The 23,807-nt window shown below is 45.4% G+C and overlaps 1 protein-coding gene across 9 annotated transcripts in view; it reads right to left on the bottom strand.

Annotated features, from left to right (window-relative positions):
• Positions 1-23,807, bottom strand: part of HSF2BP (heat shock transcription factor 2 binding protein) — a 101,734-nt gene that overhangs the window by 38,350 nt on the left and 39,577 nt on the right. For 7 of the 9 annotated variants that reach the window (XM_045036535.1, XM_045036530.1, XM_003991360.5 and 4 more), the window contains one exon: positions 11,839-11,942. In XM_045036535.1, the coding sequence (XP_044892470.1) occupies positions 11,839-11,942 (104 nt within the window). Of the gene's footprint in view, positions 1-9,062; positions 9,924-11,411; positions 11,608-11,838; positions 11,943-23,807 lie in introns of those variants that run through there. The other 2 variants (XM_019839318.3, XM_019839316.3) reach the window with 2 other exon arrangements.

Genomic DNA, 23,807 nt, shown 5'->3' with positions numbered 1-23,807 from the left:
ACACTACAACTATCGTCCCATGTTGTTCTACTACACTTGTACGACGGACACTTCAAACAGTTTTTTTAATTGTGGTAAAACTTACATAAAATTTACCATGTTGACCATTCTCAAGTGTGCGGTCCAGTGGTGCTAAGTCCATTCACAGCCTTTGCGGCCAGCCGTCACCTCCATCTCCAGGACTCTTTTCATCTTGTAGAACGGACACTGCCTCCATTAACCCTTCTCCTTCCCCTGCCCCTGGCAACCGCGGTTCTACTTCCGGTTTGTGAGTGTGACTGCTTTTACACGCCTCCTATGAGTGGAATTGTGCAGAATTTGTCTTTGGGGATTGGCTTGCTTCACCGAGCATCACATCCTCAAGATTCAACCATGTTGTAGGTGTCAGAAGGTCCTTCTTCTCTCTGGCCGAAAAACATCCCACTTCGTGTATACTCCACATTTCCTGTAACCATTCATCCATCAGTGGACATTCTGGTTGCCTCCATATCTTGCTGCAGTGAACACGGCTATCCAAATACCTCTTCAAGATCCTGTTTTTCATTCTTTTGGGTAAATAACCCAGAAGTGGGATAAGATCTTTCACTTCCGCTAGGAGTCTTTCAAGCAACAGTTTCAACAGAGTTGCTCCGAAACACCAGCCCTCCCCAGGTATCACACTCGGCACGTGGCAAGGACTGGCGTTATGTTCTGCTGTCATGTTCTCCCAGCTTGAAGAACTTTCTTTCTGGTAAAGAAGGTCTGCCAGCAATAAAATCCCTTGGACCTGGTTTACCCAGGAATGCATTTTGCCTTCACTTCTGAAGAATAGTTTAGCTGGACACAAAATTGTTAGTAGACAGTCTCTCAGAACTTTGAAAACCTCATCCCTCTGCTTCATGACCACTGTTTCTGACAAGCAGAGAGCTGTTAATCTTGCTGTGGTTCTCTTATACATGTTTTTCCCTTGCTGATTTCAAAATGTTTTCTTTGTCTCAAGTTTCAACAGTCTGACTGGGATTTGTCTAGATGTAGATCTGTGTTTATCCTACTTGGAGCGCACTATACTTCTTGGATGTTGTAGACTTGTTTTCATCAAAGTTAGGAAGTTTTCTGACATTATTTCTTCAAATAATTTTTTTCTGTTCCTCTCTCTCTTGAATTTCCTTCAGGACTGTGCACATATTGGTGTGTCTGATAATGTCCCACAGGCCTCTGAGCTTGATCATTTTCTTCACTCGTTTTTGTTTCTATTCTCCAGACCAGATACTCTCTATTTATCTAGCTCTCAGTCTGCTGGTTCTTCCCACTACTGGCTCAAATGTGCTGTGGAACCTGCCTAGTAAAGCCCATTAATTTCTACTTTTTTCTAGATTTCCTCCTTGGACTTTATTTGGGTTGTTTCAATTTTTTTTAAATCTTTATGCTACATGTTTAGTTCATTAATCTTCTGCTTTCCTCCTTAAACTAATACAATTTCTAGTAAATGCTTATTTGGGTGCATTTCACCATTTTTGATATGTAATATTTCTATTATTCAGTTCAAAATATCTGACTGATATTACGATTCCTTCTTCTACTCACGGGTTACTTAATTTTACTCATGTTTTTGTCACTAATTTCCAGCTTCATTGTACTGTGGCCAGAGAAGATATTCTGCATGATTCTGATCATCTGAAATTTGTTGAGACATGCTTTCTTTATAACCCAGAACGCTACAGTTTTTTGTTTTGAGACTATATTAGGAACTGCATAGAGAAATTCACAATTGTTGTAGCCTTCTGCTGAATTGATAAGAATATGCCTCATATTGTCTTCCTTTTACTCTGAACCATTAACATACTATGGAGTTTTAGATGGAACTATATAAACAACATGTATTTTGTTGATTATGATAGTTTTAATCCAGTCTAACATTACTACCTTTTACGAGTCATTTAGTCCACTTGCGCATATACTTGGATTGAATGCTGCCAGCATATCTTTTTTTTGTTTTTTCTCTCGCCATCTTCTGAATTCCTTTTCACCTTCCATTTTATCCAGTATTCATATTATTTATAGGTGTATGTTCTGTTTCTATTATCTACACGTTACCCTAGAAATTTAAGCTGCGTGTTAATTATCAAAGTCTGAAATGAGCCATCACTGCTGCTCTCCTCCTGGACAGCACTGGACTCATAATGCTGTAACTCAGCCTATCGCCCACCCAGGACATGTGCCACTGTTCCGCTCTTGGTGTTTCTAATTCTATCGCTTTGGTTTTGTTGACTTTGTTCCATACAGTCCACGCCTACTTCGATTTATCCCCACATCTGCCACTCTCTCTGGCCCTCATTCTCTCCTGCATACTTTCCGTCTGAGAGGACCCTCCTCCTGAAGCACACCCTGGGAAGGTCTCTGGAGATGAAGCCTCAGTTCTTGTTTGTCTGAAACGTCTCCATCTCACCCCTGCTCTGAAAGAGACTGGCGGGAGGGGGAGACCTGCAAATCCAGGCTGACAGCTATTCTCTCGGCATCAGATGGGACACTGTCGCTGTCCGGGGTCAACCAGCAGTCTAAGTGCCACTCCTCTGAAGGCACACCGTTTGCTGTCTGCCTGCCTCTCAGACCTTCTCCAATACTCTGTGGTTTTCATTATGACGGCTCTGAGGGGAGGTTGCATTTATCTTGCTTCCAAGCAGGTAGACTTCTCAAATGAAGTAACGAGTCTGGAGGACTCCTTCAAACGTCGTTTCTGTTCCACTCGCTCCCCTCCCTTCCCGGACTCTGGTTGGTCACATGTGAAAGTCGCATCTCTCTTCCACGTCCCTCATCTGCTCCTATTTTCCATCTCTGTGCTTCATTCTCAATCACTTCTTCAGATCTGTCTATGTCAATTTAATTATCTCTTCAACTATGTATAATCTGTGTTAAACTGTCCCATAAATTTATAATAGCAATCATTATACTGTTTATCTCCAAAAATATTATTTGGTCCTTTTTCAGATCTGCCTGGTGATTTCTACAATGTCTTACTCTTTACTCAAATATTAATCCCCTCTTTTATTTCTTAAAACACATTAAATTTACTTTATAGTGACCCAATAATTCATATATCTGAAATCTTCTGCAAGTCTATGTAATGTGTTATTTACTAATGATGTTTCCCATGCCTCTTGTGATTTTCAGTATGTGAGCTCAGGTTCTTAAAACCTTATCTGTAAGAATTCTTCAAGGACTTGGTTGACGTCAAAAAATTCTCCAGAAAAGATCTTCATTGTTCTCTAAATGAGGACCACCCAGGAGGTGAGAATTAAGGCTTCAAAGCTGCTTGAAAACCACCCTATGGTGGTAAATTCTCAGAAGAGATTATCCTCCAGTTTGCTCAGTGCCAAAGATCAAACAGACAATTATCAGTTCACAACTTCTTGGGAGCTTCCTGGGTGCAATGTGAGATCAGCCCCTACAGACTGAGGGCAGGAAAAGACCAAAGAGAAAGGCTGCCACTCCAGCCTGGTAGCTGGCAGGTTTAATAAGCAAAGGGAGCTTACTGATGAGGCTGGTCTCGACCATCCACAAGATTTGCAGATCCCTGCACTCACCCACCAGAATAGAAGGTTAAAAGTAGAACTATCCTATGATCTTGCAACTGCACTACTAGCTACTTACCCAAAGAATACAAGAACACTAATTCAAACGGATACGTGCACATGACGTTTATAGCAACATTATCTACAACAGCTAAACATGGAAACAACCCAAGTGTCCATCGACCGAGTAAGATAAAGAAAATGTGGTATATGTACATGTATGTATATACATGTATATGTACACACACCCACACCCACACCCACACCCACACCCACACAGGAATATTACTCAGCCATAAAAAAGAATGAAATCTTGCAATCTGCAATGCCATGGATGGAGCCAGAGAGTATAATGCTAAATGCAGTAAGTCAGTCAGAGAAAGACAAACACCATATGAATTCACGCGTATGTGGAATTTGAGAAACAAAACAAAGGAAAAAAAACAGAGGGAGACAAACGAAGAAACAGACTCTTAACTACAGAGAACAAACTGATGGTCACCAGAGGGGAGGTGAGTGGAGGAAAGTGAAACAGGTGATGGGGATCAAGGAGGGCCCTTGTCACGATGAACGCGGTGTTGTACGGAAATGCTGAATCGCTATCCTGAAACTAATGTGACACTGAATGTTAAATAAGTGGAATTTAAATAAGAACTTCACAAAATAAAAGAAATAAACACATAAAAACACTTCTATCTTCCCCCCCAAAAAGTTCACACAGAGGCCTTAAGTGGGTTCAGCCACGTACACTGTCCAGTCTCAACACCACATCACCATCTCCAGGCTACGTTCTTGGGACGGCTTCTGGGAGCAAGAAAGACAACAGAGGGCACATTCCGAGAATGAGATGGGGGGTGAGGAGCCTCCAGTTCCCAAGGTCCAATCAGGTCTCAAGCAGCAGTCGTGTCCTCTCGACGACCTCCCCTAAGAGCAATTTTCCTGCAGTCCCCAAGGGTTGGAGGAGTATCCTCAGTTTACCCCTCCAATGCTGGTAAATGCCTTTGGGAGTCCCTACCGGGCTACTCATCTGGGATGAGACCTGGGCTTTGTTTCTTGTCCCCACACCCTGGGAGGCCATGGAAACTAAAGGTCATTTTGACAAATGCCCTCAAGGCAGGAGTTAGCTCAGGTCTATAACTTCTTTGGTGTCCCACTTTCACTTGTTTTTTTGTGCTTTAGATACAATTACTTTTTTCCTAGCTCAGAGGAGCATTTAAAAAACTTTTTTTTTTTTAAGTCTCACTCAACATTTTGACTGTTTTCAATAAGGAGAGTTGGTCTGGGATCTATCCCATCATACCACTGGCTCCCCACTCATGCCCTGCAAGGAAGGACAGAAGGGAGATCTGTAGGAGGCTGCTGGGAATTCTTTAAATGAAAGATGATGGAGGCTCAAAGCCAGGTGCGGTTGGTAGACGGTGGTCAGATTCTGGACATATTTTGAAAGCGGAGCCATCAAGATCTCCTTACAGGTTGGATGTGAGTGTGAAAGGAAAAGGAGACAAGATTCACTATAAGGTTTTTAAAGGCCTGAGAAATCAAAATAGAGCTGTCATTAACAGAGACTGGGAAGGCCATGGCAAGAGGTCAGTGTCGGGAAAGATTAGGAATTTAGCCTGAACACAAGGAGTTTCGGTATCCATTAGACATCCGCGGGGAGACGTCTGGATGCCTGCTAGACAAGGTCTGCATGGAGAGGTCTGAATGTTTACTCAGATATACACGTGGGGACACCAAGGAGGCAGGTGGACATATGAGTATGGAGTTCAGGACAGAGGTCTGGGCTAAACATACAAACTTGGTCTCGCACTGCTTACACACTTGGTCTCGCACTGCTTACACACACTAAATAAATGTAAGACAGAGGCAAGTGCCTTCCTATTCAACATCGTACACACGGCCAGGAAACATAGCGTAGAAGAGTTACAAGCGTGACCAAGATACTAGTCTGCGCTCACGGTGACATAACCTGTGGTCATCATCCCGATACATTCTGTCCTCACCAGCCGTTTACTAGCTCTCCATGCCAGCTCTGCAGCTTAAGAGGAATGTTGAGAATGTAGAGACGGCATGGGGAAAAGCCAGTCACAGAGGCGCACAGAGGGAAGGAAAATGCAATCCGACAGATGTTAAAGGAAACGAGGTTGTTTGGTGAGGGGTGATTCACAGCAACCGGTTCTATACTCTGGGTTGGAAAGTCCAGACACGTGCTAGCGACCTGCTACCTTTGGGTCAAAGGAAATAAAAGGAAGTGAGCTTTCGCTGCAGCACAAAAGACTTACCTGCGGCACAACGTATTTCACACCGACTCTGTTAGGTGTTGGCCCTGGCGCTGCTGCATTTTAATACACATTAAGACTCTTGAGGTAGGAATCTCCATTTTGCAGAACAGAAGAGCGGGATTCTAAAAGGTGAGGTGAATTCCCAAGTGCAAAAGCTGCAATTCTAATCAAATGCATCCCAAGTCGACATTCTTCAAAATACATCAAATCTCCCAACAGGAGAGCTGATAAAAGCAGGACCCTATTATTAAGAGAAGTAATGAAATCTATTTTCCTAGATCTTCTAAAAACTACAACAGACTCTTATTTGTCTGGTATATTTTCACAGAGCAGATCTACCTAAAAGCAAAGGGATAGAACACACCGGTTTTCAAGTTCTGTCCTAGCTCTAAGCAGTTACAAGAGCCTAGAGCTCTGACAGTCACACTAAATCCACTGAGCACCAAGAAGCATGGATTACTTTTCAGGGAACTATTTTTGTTCCTATTTTCCTATTCTATAATAAAATACAGAATAGAAAATATATTCACCTTCCTATCATATGCACCAGATTCTATAACAAATTTCAAGGTTTTTAAAAAATGTTTTTAATGTTTGTTTATTTTTGAGAGAGACAGAGCACCACCAGCAGGGGCGGGGCAGAGAGGGGTGGGGGACACAGAATCCAAAGCGGGTTCCAGGCTCCGAGCTGTCAGCACAGAGTCCAATGTGGGACTTGAACCCACAAACCGTGAGATCACGACCTGAGCCGAAGTTGGACACTCAACCGACTGAGCCACCCAGGCACCCCAACAAATTTCAATTTTTAAGCTGAAGTAATGCCACAAATAATTCGAGGGTCAAACGTCCTGGGTTTACTAGACCTTGCCTTTGTTTGACTGTGATAACAGCTCTAAAGATACCAGGCAAAATGACCTTGTAAAAGATTTATTAGGGTTTGGGTTGTGTCCACTGTGTCAAAAGAACAGTTGTCTTCACGGACAAGAAAGACTGATGCCACAGTGGGGAAAAGTGGCATTAAGGCAACTTCACCACGGTCCCCTACTGGACACAATCCAAAGTTTAAGCAGAACAGTCCATTCGGGTCAAAGAGCACCGTGTCCAGTGAGCGCCAGGGCCACTCAGACTGCTCATGCCTAGAGAGCTGTATAAATTGAAGTCAGACCCAACAATTCCCTCTCAGCTGCAGACAATTTCTGGAGTACCATAGCGAAACAGGACCCTGTAGAACGTTTCAGGCCCTCCTTTGATAAGAAAGTAAACAGTGGACAGAAGGTGCTAGCTTAAAAAGAGAGGAGCATATGGTTGCAGGACCCCCCGTGTCCAAGGCCAAGCCCAGCCAGCTTACAGGCAGGTAAAGGCAGGGAGGCACCCAGAACTAGGCTGCCACGTCTGAGGTGCTTCTGCAAAGCAGCAGTCCAACATGGAGGCCAAGAGATGGGGTCTGGAGCCCACCTGTAGGCTTTCCACTCAGCGGCTATACAACCTTGAGCAAGTCACTTCGCCTTTATGTGCCTTTAGTTGCCTCATCTATAAAAGAGAAGTTACAGTATTTGCCTTCTAATGGCATTTAGAGAATGAACTCTGTGAATATATGTAAAGCATTTACAACAGTGACTGCCACTCAAAAAGTATCTAGTTATTGTCTCCCTGTCACCACCTCCTCCCCCTCCAACTGGCATCGTGGGCATGATGTGCCCATGACAACTGGCCTGGATGGGCACCTGATAGGTCAGGTCCAGGACACATGCTGGAGTCCAAAGCCCTTAGTTCACACTCTCAAGAGAGTAAAAGCTGTCTGGTCGAGCATCCAACCCTGGGGGCTGGGAGTTATCACGCTGTACAAAACACAGCCCTTGAGACTATGGAAGTCTGGTGTTTTATCCTACTTGTCAGCTAACGGCTCAGCAGGTTGTAGTTTCATGGGTGCTAGAAGGAGAGACTCGAAACTCCTGAGTCCAAGATAAAGGACTGCACTACTCACCAGCAACCGTCACATCCACACTTGGGCCAGTTCAGCGAGACCCAATTCTACAGCGCCATGAACAGGCCATGGGTTGCCTTACACAGGAGGAACCCCAGATCTTTCATAATGGGCAGTAAGCCTACCTGACCTTTGCCCTAGAGGGAAGCATTACCCTTACTGCATGCTTGTAAACAAGCCCACCCTTTGCTCTGGAGATAGACAGCATCTCTACCTACTAAGGGTGCTCACTATGCAAGCATCCTTGCAAAAACAGCTAGGAACAAAGGAGGTCAGTTCCTCTATTCTTAAGATATAAAGAAACATGAGAGTTCCCTGTTTCCAACAAAACTAAATAAATGGACATCTATACTATGTTCATGGACTGGAAGGCTCAATATTGCTAAAATGCTAATTCTCCCCAAATGAAATGTCAATTCAGCACAACCCCGATAAAAATCTCAATAGGATTTGTTTTTGGTAGAAAGTGACATGCTGATTTCTCAAATTATCTGGAAACACAAAGAACTTAGAAATAACGAAAAAAAAAACTTTGAAAAATCAGAACAGTGTTGGAGGACTTACATTACCTGATGTAAGATTTATTGTAGAGTATGATACTGGCATAAAGACAAAAATGGATCCACGGAACAGAATAGTAAGTCCAAAACCACGCTCTCACATACACTGTCATGTGATTTTCAACAAAGGTTCAGAGGCAATCTGGTGGAGAAAGTGGCCTTCACAACAAATGGCATTATACCAACCAAGCAGCCGTACAGAAAACAAGAACTGGGATTCTCACTTCCTGCCACACGCAAGTATTATTCCAAAATGGATCACAGACCTAAATCTATAAAACTCAAAACTTTAGAACTATTAAAAGAAAACAAATTTAGGGGCACCTGGGTGGCTCAGTCAGTCGAGCATCCAACTTCAGCTCGGATCATGATCTCGCAGTTCATGAGTTCAAGCCCCCCACATTGGGTTTGCTGCTGTCAATGCAGAGCCTGCTTCAGATCCTCTGTCCCCCTCTCTCTACCCTTCCCCTGCTTATGCTCTCTCAAAAATAAATAAAACATTAATACACCAAAAGCACAATTCATAAAAGAAAAAGAACAAGTTAAACTTCATCAAAATTAAGAACTTCCATTCTTTGAAAATGCTTTAAAGAAAATGAAAAGACAAGCCACAGACTGGGAGAAAATATTTGCAAACCACGTACTGAACAAAGGATTTGCATCTAGAATATACAATGAACTCTCGATACTCAATCAAAACAACCCAATTTTTTTTTAATGGGCAAAAGATATGAAACGATACCTTATCAGAGAAGATACATGGATGGGAAATTAGTACATGAAAAGGTGTTCAACATCATTAGTCATAACAGAAGTGCAAATTAAGACCACAGTGAGGTGTCACTATCTAAAGTCTAAAGTTAAACAGAGAGACCAGCGAGCACTGACAAGGTTACGCAGCAGTTGACATACTGCTGGAGGGTGTGCAAAATGGTAGCATACACTTACCATACACCTAGACGTTCCACTCCTAGGTATTTACCCAAAAGAAATGAAAACATATATCCATGCAAAGACATACTAGAATGTTCACAACAGTTTTATTTATAATAGCCGAAACCTAGAGACAACCCAAATGTCTATCAACACCTGAATAAATAAAGCAACTGCAGTGCACCCACATCACAGGGCACTATTTAGCGATAAAAAGCAGCCAATTATCAGTCCACAATAACAACACGGACGGATCTCAAAATAATCATATTGAATGAGAGAAGCCAGGCAAAACAGAATACAAGATGCAGGAATCCAGGAATATAAACTCGTGGAAAATGAAAACTAATTTATAGTGCAAAAAGGTGGTGAATGAGTGGGAAGACAGGAGCAGAGGGATGGGAGGGAGGGACCACCAAGTGGTACAAGGTACCTTTTGGGGGTGATGGCCACCTTCACTATCTTTATTGTGGTGACAGGTGCATATTTACATCAAAACTTATCCATTGATTGCCTTAAACGTGTGTTTATTGCATGTCAATTATACCTCCAAACTGCTGTTACAAAAAATCAGCATTCACCAGCAAGTGGAACTGAAGCTCCAGGGGAGATTGACCTAAGTTATAAAAAAATAAGGAAAGTCTATTTTTGCACACTTGAGTGAAATACGTACCTACTAAACACACAGTGTTAAAAGTTATGATGGTGGCGCCTGGATGGCTCAGTTGGTTAGGTGTCTGACTCTTGATTTCAGCTCAGGTCATGATCTCACACTGCGTGAGATTGAGCCCCATGTCAGGCTCTGTGCTGACAGTGTTGGAGCCTGCTTAGGATTCTCTGTCTCCCTCTCTCTCTCTCTCTCTCTCTCCCTCTCCCCCCCCCCCCACTCCCACTTGGGTGCATGCACATGCGCACTCTCAAAATAAATGTTAAAAATAAATAAATAAAATAAAAGTTATGATGAACAGATTGGGACAAAATTTTGTTAACTTGGTGGTCAGACGTTGGCCACAACATTTTTCTAGATGCGTCTCCTGAGGCAAGAGAAACAAAAGCAAAAATAAACTGTTGGGACTTCATCAAAATAAAAAGCTTCTGCACAGCAAACAAAACCAATAAAATAAAAAAGTAACCTACAGAACAGGAGAAGACATTCGCAAGTGACATGTCTGATAAAGGGCAAGTATCAAAAATACACAATAGAACTTATAAAACTCAACACCCCAAAAAAGAAATACTTCAATTTAAAAATAGGCAGAAGACAGGAACAGGCATTTCTCCAAAGAAGACATACAGATAGTTAACAGGTACACGAAAAGATGCTCAATGTCACTCATCACCAGGAAAATGAAAATCAAAGCCCCAGTGAGATCCCACCTCTCACCTGTCAGAATGGCTAAAATCAAAAATAAGAGCTGTTGGCGAGGATGTGGAGAAAGGAGAACTCTCATGTACTATTTATTGGTGGGAATGCAAACTGGTGCAGCCACTCTGGAAAATAGTACGGTGGCTCCTCAAGAAGTTAAAAGCAGATCTACCTATGACCCAGTAATCACACTACTGGTTATTTACCCGAAGAGTATGAAATCGCTAATCCCACTAGCGAAAGCATATATGCACCCCTACGTAAACTGCAGCGTTATCTGTAGTAGCCAAATTATAGGAGCAGCCCGAGCGGTCTCATCTATTGATGAGTAGATAAAGAAGATGTGGCATACGTATAATGGAATACTACTCAGTCATAAAAAGGAATAAAATCTTGCCATTTGCAATGATATGACTGGATCCAGAGAGTATAATTGTATGTGAAATAAGCCAGTCCAAGAAAGACAAGTATCATATGATTTCACTCACAATTAAGTGGAATTTAAGGAACAAACAAACAAAGGGGAAAAATAGGGACAAACCAAGAAACAGACTCCTAACTATAGAGAACAAACTGGTGGTCACCCGAGGGGAGGTTGGTGGGGGGGGGGGGGGGGAAGATAGATGAAGGGAATCCAGAATACATTTATCATGAGGAGCAGTGAGTAACACAGAGAAATGTTGAATCGCTGTATTATACAGCGGAAACTAATATAACACCGAAGGTTAACTACACAAAGACAGTAGACAGAGCTTTTATTTCAAAGAAAATAACAACCCCACATACACATACTACATATGTAACTCCAGGGCTGCAATCTCCCTGATGTCTTTTTCCCCACGTTCTTTCCCTGACATTCGGAGCCGCAGACGACACACCCAGTGCTGTACTGCCCGCAGAGAAAGGGATGGGTGAACGCCCCTTGCCAGCTGTTCTAGAAGATCATTTTTCTTTGTGTCACAGAATCATAACTGAGAGCAATATTCCAGAAGCAGAACCAGAAATAACCTAGCACCCCACTGAGCTCTATAGTTTGAAAGCTTTCTTTGAAAAAATGCGAATACCCTTGGGCCCGCCATCCCAACCTTACAGCTTCCTCCAGCCACAGAGGCGCCGGCGCCCAGGCTGGACGAGAAGACCCACGGGGGGAGCCCTCTCTCCTCACCGCTCAGAAGCCACCAAAGCAGCGGGATGAAGCCCGGGCTCTCGCTGATGTACTTCAGGCCTTTCAGGTTGATGCTCACGTTGTACAGGGACATCAGCAGTAACCTGAAATGTAAAGAAGGCAGGTTGAGTTGACGCCCCACGTGGAGTCTCGCCCCCAGCACACCTGCTGGTGAACACCGCAGGGGTCCCACTCAACAGGCCGGGTGACAGGGGCCGGAAACGGGGTGTAGGCCTCCAGGACGCTACAGGAAAATGGGAAGCTCCGGCAACAGGGCCACATAAAACCACCTTCGCAAAGTGCACCTAATCAAGGGACACGACTGCAGAGAGGGTCCCACAGGAAACCTCAAGACCAGATTTATGCAGTCATCTCTTATTACCAGTCCTGCATTTACACACAGGCAACCCTCAATTCACAAGCATACTGTGTTCTAACAGTTCAATTCAGCTGCTTACAATTGAATCCTATCTTCTCATTCGATGGAAATTATCCAGATGTCTGGGTAGCCCACTCAGGCCATACAAATGTGTTTAATCCACAGCATGAGGGATGAAGAATGCCATAACCCCATTTCTAACACCGACAAGACAGTATCCAGAGTTAATCAGGATCTTAGAAGCTATCATAAGAACTGACCACAACTGCTAAGTTAGAGTCTAATGAAAACTGGAAAACTGCCAGACATATGTCTAGTAATACTGCAGAATACAGAGATCCCAAAACCTCACATTGCAAAGCAATTGAAAAGGAAAGAAAAGAAAAGAAAAGAAAAGAAAAGAAAAGAAAAGAAAAGAAAAGAAAAGAAAAGAAAAGAAAAGAACAAGCTACACAAAGATTTTGCAAGCCCCTGAAAGAATGGATGAGCTTGCAAGAAGTAAAGGGAAAATACCCCTGGCCAGGAACTCGGTGAGAGTGCAAATTCAGGGAGGCATGACGACAGATTCCAGAAGCACACAGCTATGGTGCAGCGGAGTGGCTATGGGCAGCAGGACAGAAGGAAAGGTCTCAGACCCACGTGAGACAGGGACTCAGATCACAGAGCCTTGCGGAAAACCAGGGAGAGTGAGCTGTCAAGCTGGGCATGAATCCACACTTTGTGGATGGCCTGAAAATCCACAAGCCAATAATTTTAAGACAAAGGAGAGCCGGGACAGAACCCTCAACCCGATCTTCGAAGAACTGCCCCAAATACAGTACCAACAAATGTGAGTCCATAACAAAAATCACAAAAGCCATGAGAAACGAGATGTCACAAGTAAGAGCACGAAGAACCAATGAGTCTCAGAATTTTTCTACAAAGAGAACTGGCACACCCTGGAAGTGTCAACCACAGAACAGAAAATGGGTATATTTAGTAGGTACAGAGAATACAAAAAGAGGGGCGCCTGGGGGGGCTCAATCGGTTGAGCGTCCGACTTCGGCCCAGGTCACGATCCAACGGTTTGTGAGTTCGAGCCCCACATCGGGCTCTCTGCAGTCTGCACGGAGCCTGCTTCAGATCCTCTGTCCCCTCTCTCTCTCTGCCCCTCCCCCACTTGCACACATTCTCTCTCAGAAATAAAAATAAATATTAAGAAAAATACAAAAATAAATTTAAGAAACGAGATAAAGGAGCTACGGAGTATTACAAGTGGCCAGCCCATTCAAAGGAGGACGTAGAACTTACAAAAAGTGAAAGGGTAACAATCAAATGGTGAAACTCAAGGGAAACTGAGGCGGTGGCAAGGCTGGTAAGGAGAGGCCCCACACAGAGAGAGAGAAGGAGTTAAAGGAGCCACGGCAAGCAGAGCACAGGCGGGGAGGAGGGAGCGTAGGCAGGCGGGGACTCGGCCCGGGACGCCACCCGGGAGCACTACAGTGCAGGGCAAAACCTCCGTGGCCCCGGCCCAGCCTGCACGGACAGACGGCGCCTCCACAAGGCAGCCCCGAAGAGGCCCCGTGAGCAGTAGGGGCTGGAAAACCAAGGACAGGGCCCAGAGTGTGTTGATCACCTCAGGGGAGCCGGAGTTTAAGAGTCAGGTAAAGCTAACCGCCTGTTAGGACAAACTCTTCCCCTTCAGGAAGAGATAACAGAACCCAGAGTCCACAAAGACAACCTGCCAAGTCCAGCAGACGCTGGAAGATTTACCCGGCAGGGCCCGCTAGGGTGCAGAGAGAAGGCATTTATTTCTTTGGGTGCAAATGCAAGGGGTGCCAAAACGGTCAGTAAACAAGATTTTTTTTTAATGTACTGTACGGCAAACTTTTAAAAAATCAAAACCACTGCAAAAACTCCGTAATAAGCAATACGTCAACATTTTAAATGAAGAAGGGATCAGTAACAGTGTCATGCCAAGACACATTGGAGCCTGAAGCAAAAGAAAATCAATAATAGCGATTCGGTCCATTAACAAGGGACTAATTAAATCAACTGTGGTACACGCTCACATGCACGCCACAGAAATGTTTACTACGGTTTTCTGTTAAAATAGTTGGTTTCTAAGCTCCGTGGCTTATTCATTTTTGCAGCCACACAGCCTGCTGCAGGGCCTGTAAGCACTCAGTTTGAATATGGAAAGGGCACCAACCCCCAGCGACTGAGAGCCCCAGCAGGGCAAAGCACGCAGAGAGACAAGGCGTTCTCTCCCCGTATTCCCATGGGTGTTTGCAAAGTCAAAGTAATGCTACCAAGTTCAAGAAGACAACGCTAGACTAGCGCCCTCCAGGGCAGTGATGCCCAGTTCTCAGATGATGATCCTTTGCCTTCTCACGGGCCACAAAAGGAGCCAAACTTGCAAATCCTTTCAAGGTTTCCCGAGAATGTTTGCAGTACCCAAAACCTATTCATTAGTAATCTATTTAATGAGTTACTAAGAGCGGTCCAAATGTCGTATTCATGAGGAAAATTCAGCACTTTAACTAGAACTTTCTGAGGCCTCCAACCCAGGAATCTAAGAAGAGAGAAGTTCTTTCCTCAGATCACCGACACAGGTAGTCGGAATTCCTCCAAATTACACGTACTGTCCCCGCGTTTCCATATGCTACAACAGCACGGCCGAGTCACTGCTACAGAGGCCATGTGGCCCGCAAAGCCTAAAGTACTTTCTCTCTGGCCCTTTACAGATAAAGTTTGTGACCCCTGCCTTAGAGAATGAAAATAAGCTAGCTAATCTTTTTTATTTTTTTTTTTAAGCTAGCTAATCTTTAAACCTTAAAAGGCAGAATCGGCACGTGAGTGAAAGCTGGAATACAGGGCAAACCCAGGAAATACAGCCAGCTGAAACGCTCCACTGACTGCCATTTAAGGTGGCAAAAACGACTCACAAAATTGATAAATACCTTTAAAATTCGTATTTGGTCAAAATCAGCCATCCGGAGGCAACTAAGATGGGAACAAATGTGATCGCAGTGATCTCATGTCATTGCCAGGCTGTATCTCACAGAAGACCAGAGACTTCTCCAAGGTCACACAGGACTCAGCAAACAGCAAACCCAGAAAACCTTCTGTTCCAAGATTCCTATTCTAACCACAAATATTTTGTAAATCGCGTATCAAGTTTCCAACTGCAAAGTCAGGAGAAACTGCACCATCGACTCTTCTGGCACCGAGGGATTAAAAGTAAACGTCATCTCCCAAACTGCTGCAGTACCAGGAGTCCGACTTCCCTCCAGTGACAAAAAAGGTAGGCGGATTCTGCTTCCTTCCACGAAGCTAAGCAGAAGATTTGTTACAAACAGATGCGAAGGCTCCAAAGGCTGGGAACCGCGGACACATCTGATATCGACAGAGAGAGGACTGAAACCCAGGCTACGAGAGAGACACTGGCGAACCCACTCTTTCCACCCAGCTTCCCCAGGCCGGGCTGCACAGATCGGCCTGATAAGAAGTCAGGAAGCCCTCCTGACAGTCTGACGGACAGGCTGAGTCATTACAAGTAAAGGTGACACTCCTGGATTACTTTACTCGTCTTAAAAGAAATGACAACTGGAAGTAACAAAGAACAGAGACACCCAACCCTTCAAAACAAGCCAACGACAGAAATAAACAAAAAGGCATAACCACAGGAAACAAAAGCCCCGACTGGTCATCTGGACTAAAACCAAAAGTAGCCAAATTAGCACCGCCAAGTAAAGCTAGGGAACAATGAGCAAGAAAATGCTTATAAAAGCCCGCACATATTAACCGAGAGAGGCAAACGGCAGAGCCTTACCACCATACTTCAGACGAAACAACGCACAGAAACTGGCAGATGGAGGCCCACCAACATATACATATTTTTTGAAATCTCACTGAGCATTTGCCATGGGCCAACTGTAGGAGCAAGTACCTGTCCTAGTAAATATTTTTTAAGCTTTTACTCAAATCCCAGTTAACATGCAGTGTAGTATTAGTTTCAAGCGTACGATATAGTGATTCGACACCTCCATACATCGCCTGGTGCTCATCACAAGTGCCCCCCTTAAGTCCCATCACCTAGCTCACCCATCCCCACCTCCCCTCTGGTGACCAGCAGTGTGCTGTCTACAATTAAGAGGCTGTTTCTTTCTTTGCCTCTCTTCTTTTCCCCTGTGCTGCTTTTGTTGCTTAAATTCCATACCTATAAGTGAGATATGGTATTTGTCTTTCTCTGACTTATTTCACTTAGCATAATACTCTCTAGATCCAACCATGTTGTTGCAAATGGCAAGATTTCACTCTTTAAGGCTGAATTATATTCCATTACACACACACACACACACACACACACACACACACACATACACACACACACACCACATTTTTATTCATTCATCAGTGGACATTTGGGCTGCTTTCATAGTCTGGCTATTGTAAATAATGCTGCTATAGACGTTGAGATGCATGTACCCCTTTGAATCAGTATTTCTGTATCCTTTGGGTAAATACCCAGTAATACAATTGCTGGATCATAGGGTAGTTCTATTTTTAACTTTTTCAGGGAACCCCATACTGTTTTCCAGAGTGGCTACACCAGTTTGCATTTCCACCAACAGGGCACAACACAAGGCTTCCCTTTTCCCCACTTCCTTGACAATACTTGTTTCCTGTGTTGTTGATTTTCGCCATTCTGACAGGTGTAAGGTGGTAGCTCACTGTGGTTTTGGTTTCCATTTCCCTGATGATGAGTGACACTGAGCATCTATTCATGTGTCTGTTGGCCATCTGGATGTCTTCTTTGGAGAAACACCTGTTCGTGTCTTCTGCCCATTTTTTAATTGGATTGTTTTTGGGGTGGTAAGTTCTATTAGTTCTTTTTATATTTTGGATACTAACCCTTTATCAGACATGTCATTTGCAAAGATCTTCTCCCATTCAGCAGGTTGCCTTTTAGTTTTGTTGGTTTCCTTTGCTGTGCAGAAGATTTTCATCTTGACAAAGTCCCAATAGTTTACTTTTGCTTTTGTTTCCCTTGCCTCTGGTGAGATATCTAGAAAGTAGTTGCTACCACTGATGTCAAAGACCTCACTGACTGCATTCTCCTCTGGGATTTTGATGGTTTCCTGTCTCACATTTAGATCTTTCATCCATTTTTAATTTATTTTGTGTCTGGTGTAAGAAAGTGGTCCAGTTTCATTCTTTTGCATGTCGCTGTCTAGTTTTCCCAACACCATTTACTGAAGAGACTGTCTTTTTTTTCCATTGGATATTCTTTCCTGCTCCGTCAAAGATTAATTGACCATATAGTTGCAGGTTCATTTCTGTTCCATTGATCTACGTGTGTTTGTGCCAGTACCATATTGCGTTGATAACTACAGCTTTGTAATATAACTTGAAACCTGGAAATGCGATGCCTCCAGCTTTGCTTTCCTTCTTCAAGGTCACTGTGGCTAGTCGGGGTCTTTTGTGGTTCCATACACATTTTAGGAGTGTTTGGTTGTTTCTTTTTTCCAATAAATACAGTAATTAAATACATAATCTGCTTGTTTTAGATTCTGCGCCCCCTTATCAAGTTAGAACCTACAAATCAGCGTATGTAACCCTAACCAAATGTCTACAGATTAATTTTTACCTACTGTGTAGCATTAAAGGCCCAGAAAAGATAGAAAGAACGATACAATACCCACCTCCCTGGTTAAGAAAAAAAAATCTTATCACCATAGTCAAATCCCCTTTGTGAACTCTGTCTAAATGCATACCTTACCTCCATTTGTCCCATGACACAGCCACGCACTTTTAGACATTTTCACAGCACACGTGCAGAGCCCGACAATCCCATCTTCCGTGTCTGTATCGGTGGCAGCATACCGTACCGTAATATTCCACACCACAGTGAGATGTTTGTCCACATTGACTTGAATAGTATTTTCACGTGAATCAATCACACTCTATCTATTCTGTGGCTGACAAAGGTTTAGATAATTCCTAGTACGTGCTATTACAAATGCAGATGCCATGACATTTCTGCACTAGTGTCCTAGTGTTTACAGCTAAAACTTTTTCTGGAGTATGTGCGCAAAAGGGGATTACCTGTTCCAGGCATAAGCATATTAACCTCAACAGATGCTGCCCACCTGCCTTCGTCTCCCTCCCATCAGCAGCGGACAGGTGTAAGCATTCTCAGGCCTCACATCTCTCCACAGCTCTTAACTGTCAGACACTCATTTTTTTCAATGAGATAGAATGAAGTTATCTCATAATGGTAATAATTTGCATTATGATTGAAGCCAAGAATCTTTTTCCATATTTATGAAGCTTGCCAGTGTTTCCTTTGTGAACTGCCTGATGATCTCTTTTGCCCATATGTGTATTACATTATTTGCTTTTTTCTTAATGAAAATGCCAAATATAGATTTTTTTATTTTTTTAAAAAGTGTACATAGAATGATCAAACTGGGTAGGCTGAAACCCTTAAAATGCCTTTAAGAAAAATCAAGGTTATATTCAAACTACCACCTACCAATTGAAAACTTAGTATTTGACTACTTCACTGAGTGTTAAACATTTTGTGGCTGCAAGCTCTACCGCCTGAAAAATAAAATATAGTAGCTCCCAGGCCCCAAATGTTAGAAACATTTTAGAAGCTTTGTTGACCTTTGTTAATATCTGGAAATGCTGCCAACTCTAAGGAATTTGAACATAACCTAAGATTTTGTCCTCAAACATATGTCCCTCTTCAAAATATTTAACCATTAACCAACATCCTAGAAATATCCTGTAATGTCCTTAATAATAAATTCCCAGGGCACCTGGGTGACTCAGTCGGTTGAGCGTCTCGACTTCGGCTCAGGTCACGATCTCTCGATTTGTGGGTTCGAGCCTCACGTCGGGCTCTGTGCTGACGGCTCAGAGCCTGGACACTGCTTCGGATTCTGTGTCTCCCTCTCTGTCCCTCCCTTGCTCATGTTCTGTTCCTGTCTCAAAAATAAAAATAAACACTAAACAAAATAACAACAATAGCTTTCCTACTACTTAGGATTAATAAAGTTTGGTAACAATTAAGAAAACACAATCATGTTTGAGGATTTCTTTTCAACTGGAATTAAGCTGTTCCGTATGTGAAGGTTTCAGCTCACCCAAATGCATGGTTACACTCTGTACGACTTTAACAACAAACAGGTATAACCAGACCCTAGAAAGTGAATGTCTGCCTCCTTTGCTCATTTAGCATCATTTACTGAGTACCTTCTGTGTATCAGGCCTTGGGAATACAGAGCTGAAGCACGGTCTGTGGCGCCCAGAAGTTTCCAGCAAAGGGAGGAGAGATGAGCAATGCATCCACTGAGTGCACTGTGGTGCCTGCAGAGTTCCCTCTCCAAGCTTAGAGTCCTAAGTGTAGTCCTAAAACACGGCCACTATGACATTTGGGGGAAATGCTTCTAGAATCATCTTTATAAAGTACAGTCTGGGTTCTCACCTTCCAAGTTCTCTCCTCTTTGGAAACTGGGATTCCACGGGAAAAATCAGCCCAATGGTCCTTAGGATGGGGAATCATCACTCAAGGAGGCTCAGCTCTGCAAATGTAGCTATGACCACGCAAGACTGCATCCGTTCCAAAACATAATAATGCTAGTTTGGCCATAAGCTATGAACTGGTTTTCTGCAGAACTCACAAGCTGGTTCTGCACCAGAGGAAATCTCTGCACCTGGGAGACTGCAGGTACAAGACTTCTCACTGACTAAACCCTGCTGATGACATCTGGGAAGCCGTCAAGTGGACCAACAAACAACTTCAAGTAGCAGGGCCAAGTACATCCCCTACTGCAAAGGTGCTTCTGTAATCGTGCCTCCATGTGCCTGGGCGAAAAACACCTTTGCGGAGCTTCTGTCCTCTCCAGCCTTCTCTGACCGTAAACACCGTATGCTCCCCGGGGCCCTGAACTGTGGAACATGCTGTGTCGACGACCTATGGCTGGAACCGAGTAACCACACCCCCTTCCTGGAGCATGCAGATGAACCCCAAACCTGGGGATGGTGTTCCGCTGAGAACCAGTGGTCTTTGTTCGGGAATGTGGAGAAGTCCCCCCACCCCTGCAACCTCCAATAGCTTGCCCTGCCTGAGGTCCCCTTTCGCCAGCTGGGGAGCCACCTTGAACCCGGGGCCTCCAGCAAACCCGCACAGTGGCCCTAAGTAGCAGGTACGACAAGATGCTAAAAGGCCTCGCATGGTCTATTTGATAGGATTGGTAAAACCACAATGAAAGGCAATGACAATCAGTTACTGAGAAAATTAAGTACAAAAGAAATAGAAGGTACTTAGAAAGGCCCAAGTGACTCTGATGCCTGAAATCCAGATCCCCCACACGAAACAAAAATTTTGCCGGTCCAGCTCTCGAGTGTCAAGAACAACGACAACACCCGTGTCACGCCACAGCAGTGGGGAGGGACAAGACCCAACCAGGAGAGGCTCAGCGTCCACCACAGCAGGCCGAGTGCCAGCGCTGTGCACGTTGGCCTGTGCGGCCCCGAGGTCCGGGTACAAGCCGCCCACGGCAGAGTGCGCCAGGTGCCGGGCGCATGCCTGCGTGACCTGAGGCTGGAGGCGGAGGACGAGAGCTGGCGCCGGTGGCAACGGGGGCTGCTGGCCCGGCCCGCACGGACGGCCAGGTGATAACGGCAGTGCTGGAGAAGAGGTGGGCGGGAGCCCCTGCGGCTTGCCGGCAGCTGGGAGCGCTGACCTCCCCCGCCTTGGCTGACGGAGCCTGGTGGAGGGCCGGCCTGGGCTGAGGGGCTGAGAGGCTGCCGTGTGAGGACTCGAGAAACACCCACAGGGAAGGCGGTCCTGGCTGGGGCAGCAGGAAGGCGATCCCCTCGGAGGCCCAGATGCCAAGGCTCACGAGATACACCACTACAGCAAACGGCAGTCCGGCCATCCTGCTGGAACAGAACAAAGCACCCGAGAGGCCCAGCAGCCGCCGGTGCGTCTGGCTCCCAGATATAGGAAGTTTCCAGATCTGGAGTTAAAAAAGGGTCTTCCCCCAAAACAGGCAGGTAAGCCAGGACAAGTGAGAAATTACACAAGCTGAGAGGACAGGATGCTGAAAGAACTCACCGAGGCCAAGTCACAAGAATGTCTCACTTGTCACCCTGTGGGTGTGTGCCACCAAAGAGACCTACTGGGTCCCACAGTAGGATCAAGTCTATTACAAGGCCAGTGGCCCACGGGGCCCACAGGGACTTCAAGGGGAAGCAAAAGGAACGAGGCACCATGAGACACCACCCTTCATGTTATGTCAGGTAAACCCAAGGCCACCCAAACTCCAGCAGAGCTGACAAATGGGCCCTGATGAAGGTTGTCACAGCACAAATGGGAGCAAAAAGGCTGATAAGGGCCAGTAGAGAGGGAGGATTTGAAAATGCCAAAGCAAGAGATGACGACCAACTGAGCAAAATCGCAGAGGGCAGCTAATCAAAACCAGAGGCAGAAGGACCAGTCACCCAAAATCCCAGAAGGCCACAGGTTCCTCTGACACACAGGGAAGAAAGAGAGTGGGTGGGCATAAATGAGGCAGCCGCCATAAGTAAGGTCACGGTCACCCCCCAATCCTCCCTGGGTAGCAGGAAGGAAAGCCACTTGCTGGGAACACATCTGCAAGGGACCGAGGAACGGTGAAGTGGTCAAGGTCACAAAGAGTCTGAAGTCTGACCTGGCCACTCTGAAGACCAAAGCGGAGACTGGGGAGGACACGGACAGGGGCCCGGCAGGGGCTTCAGACCAGGAAAGGGTGAGATGGCACGGCTGCACTGGGAACCTTCTGGTCAAGCATCACTGAGCAGCCCTGGCGTAGGAAAGGAGAAGGCCCATGGCCGGTCCAAGGCTGGAGCACCAGGAAAAGGGGGGTGGGGGGTGCTGTGACTGCCAACAGGCAAGTAGAAACCTGGTGTGTTCCACACGGGATCCCGGTGAGTGCGACAGAAGGCAAGCTGGCCAGGGAGGGTGACAGTCAGAAGGAGCAGGAGCTTAAGGGGCAACGAGGAGGGAGCAGGAACAGACAGGATATGTACCTGAGCGCCGCCGTGGGCTCTGCCATGTCAGAGGCTGAAATGCGTGGCGGTAAGACTGGGTTATTCACGGTGTCGAGCAGCAGCATCTCTGGAACTGAGAAAGGCAAGCGGCCTTGACATCAGCGCATTGAAAGCACCACCACAAACACGATCAAGACATTCAAGACCAAAGGGAACGGCAGGCAGGGGAAGCCACGACCCCCATGCTTGCCGAGTGGACAAGGGGAGGCAAAGGTGGATGGGGAGGTAACTGGCTGCTTGAATTCCGAAGAAGGAAAAGGTTTTTTATGAAGTGGAAGAGAAATGGATTTTTTTAAATGGACTTTAAAAACGATGGGGCGCCTGGGTGGCTCAGTCGGTTGAGCGTCCGACTTCAGCTCAGGTCATGATCTCGAGGTCTGTGAGTTCGAGCCCCGAGTCAGGCTCTGTGCTGACAGCTCAGAGCCTGGAGCCTGTTTCAGATTCTGTGTCTCCCTGTCTCTGCCCCTCCCCCACTCATGCTCTGTCTCTCTATCAAAAATAAATAAACATTAAAAAAATTTTTTTAAATAAAAAAAAATGAAAGCTAGGACTTGCAGTTTCCAGTTCTGCATGTCAGGAGCTGGGGGCCATCTCGCCATCCTAATGATAGGTAAAAAGCGCAACAGACTGAAAAGTCAACAACTGCTCCTCTTGGATCCCAAGGAGAGGGGAGGACACAGGGCAAACTGCTGTCCCCAAGACTGGAGAGACAGGTGGATACGGGGCCACAGCTCACCGGAGCAGAGTCACAAGCAGAAACCAGTGCAGGAGCAAGTGCTGGGGCAGGAAATCCTGAATGGTAACTGGTGAACCACCAGAAGCTTGGTGTAGACAAGCCTGAGCGTTAGAAAGTGCGGGGCTCCCAGCCAGGGCGGCCTCCACAGGGTGGCCTGTGGCGTGCACCTGCAGGGACTCCACTGGGTGTCCAGGGCTGGGTGAGGGAAAAGGACCCAGTCTGAAACACACCAGGGCACTCTGTTCTTCCCAGCAAGGCCTGCCCTCAGGGGAAACTAGTTAACTGGACCCTAACTGACCTAGGAAAGGGAGATACCCAAGAGCAGCCCACTCCAGCCATCCTCTTCCACTGGGGGTGGGGGGGAGGGCAGGGGAGGGAAAAGCTGAGAAACACTCATGAAGTTCACAGTCCAGAGGCCCAGGTTCACTGGAAGACTGAGCCCGGGTCACAGGACTACAGAATGTGTCCTCCCCATGACATCTCACCACCATGTTACTAAAAGGCTGTTTACAGCACTTCCTTCTACCCAGGTCACCTGCCTGGTTATCGAGAAAAAAAATCATAAGGCAAAAGGCAAAAAAAAAAAAAAAACCCATTCGCAGACAAAGCAAGCAACAACACAGCCAGACACGGCCGAGATGCCGGAGTTGTCAGACCAGGAATTCAGAACAACCATGACGAATACGCTAAGGGCTCTGACGGATAAAGCAGACCGCACACAAGAGCAGACGGGCAAACGTAAGCAGAGAGATGGAAATCGTGAGGAAG

Source organism: Felis catus, chromosome C2, assembly GCF_018350175.1.
Source record: "Felis catus isolate Fca126 chromosome C2, F.catus_Fca126_mat1.0, whole genome shotgun sequence".
NCBI lineage: Eukaryota > Metazoa > Chordata > Mammalia > Carnivora > Felidae > Felis > Felis catus.
The sequence above is the reverse complement of the archived record's forward strand: the minus strand, read 5'-3'. Positions and strand labels throughout refer to the sequence as shown.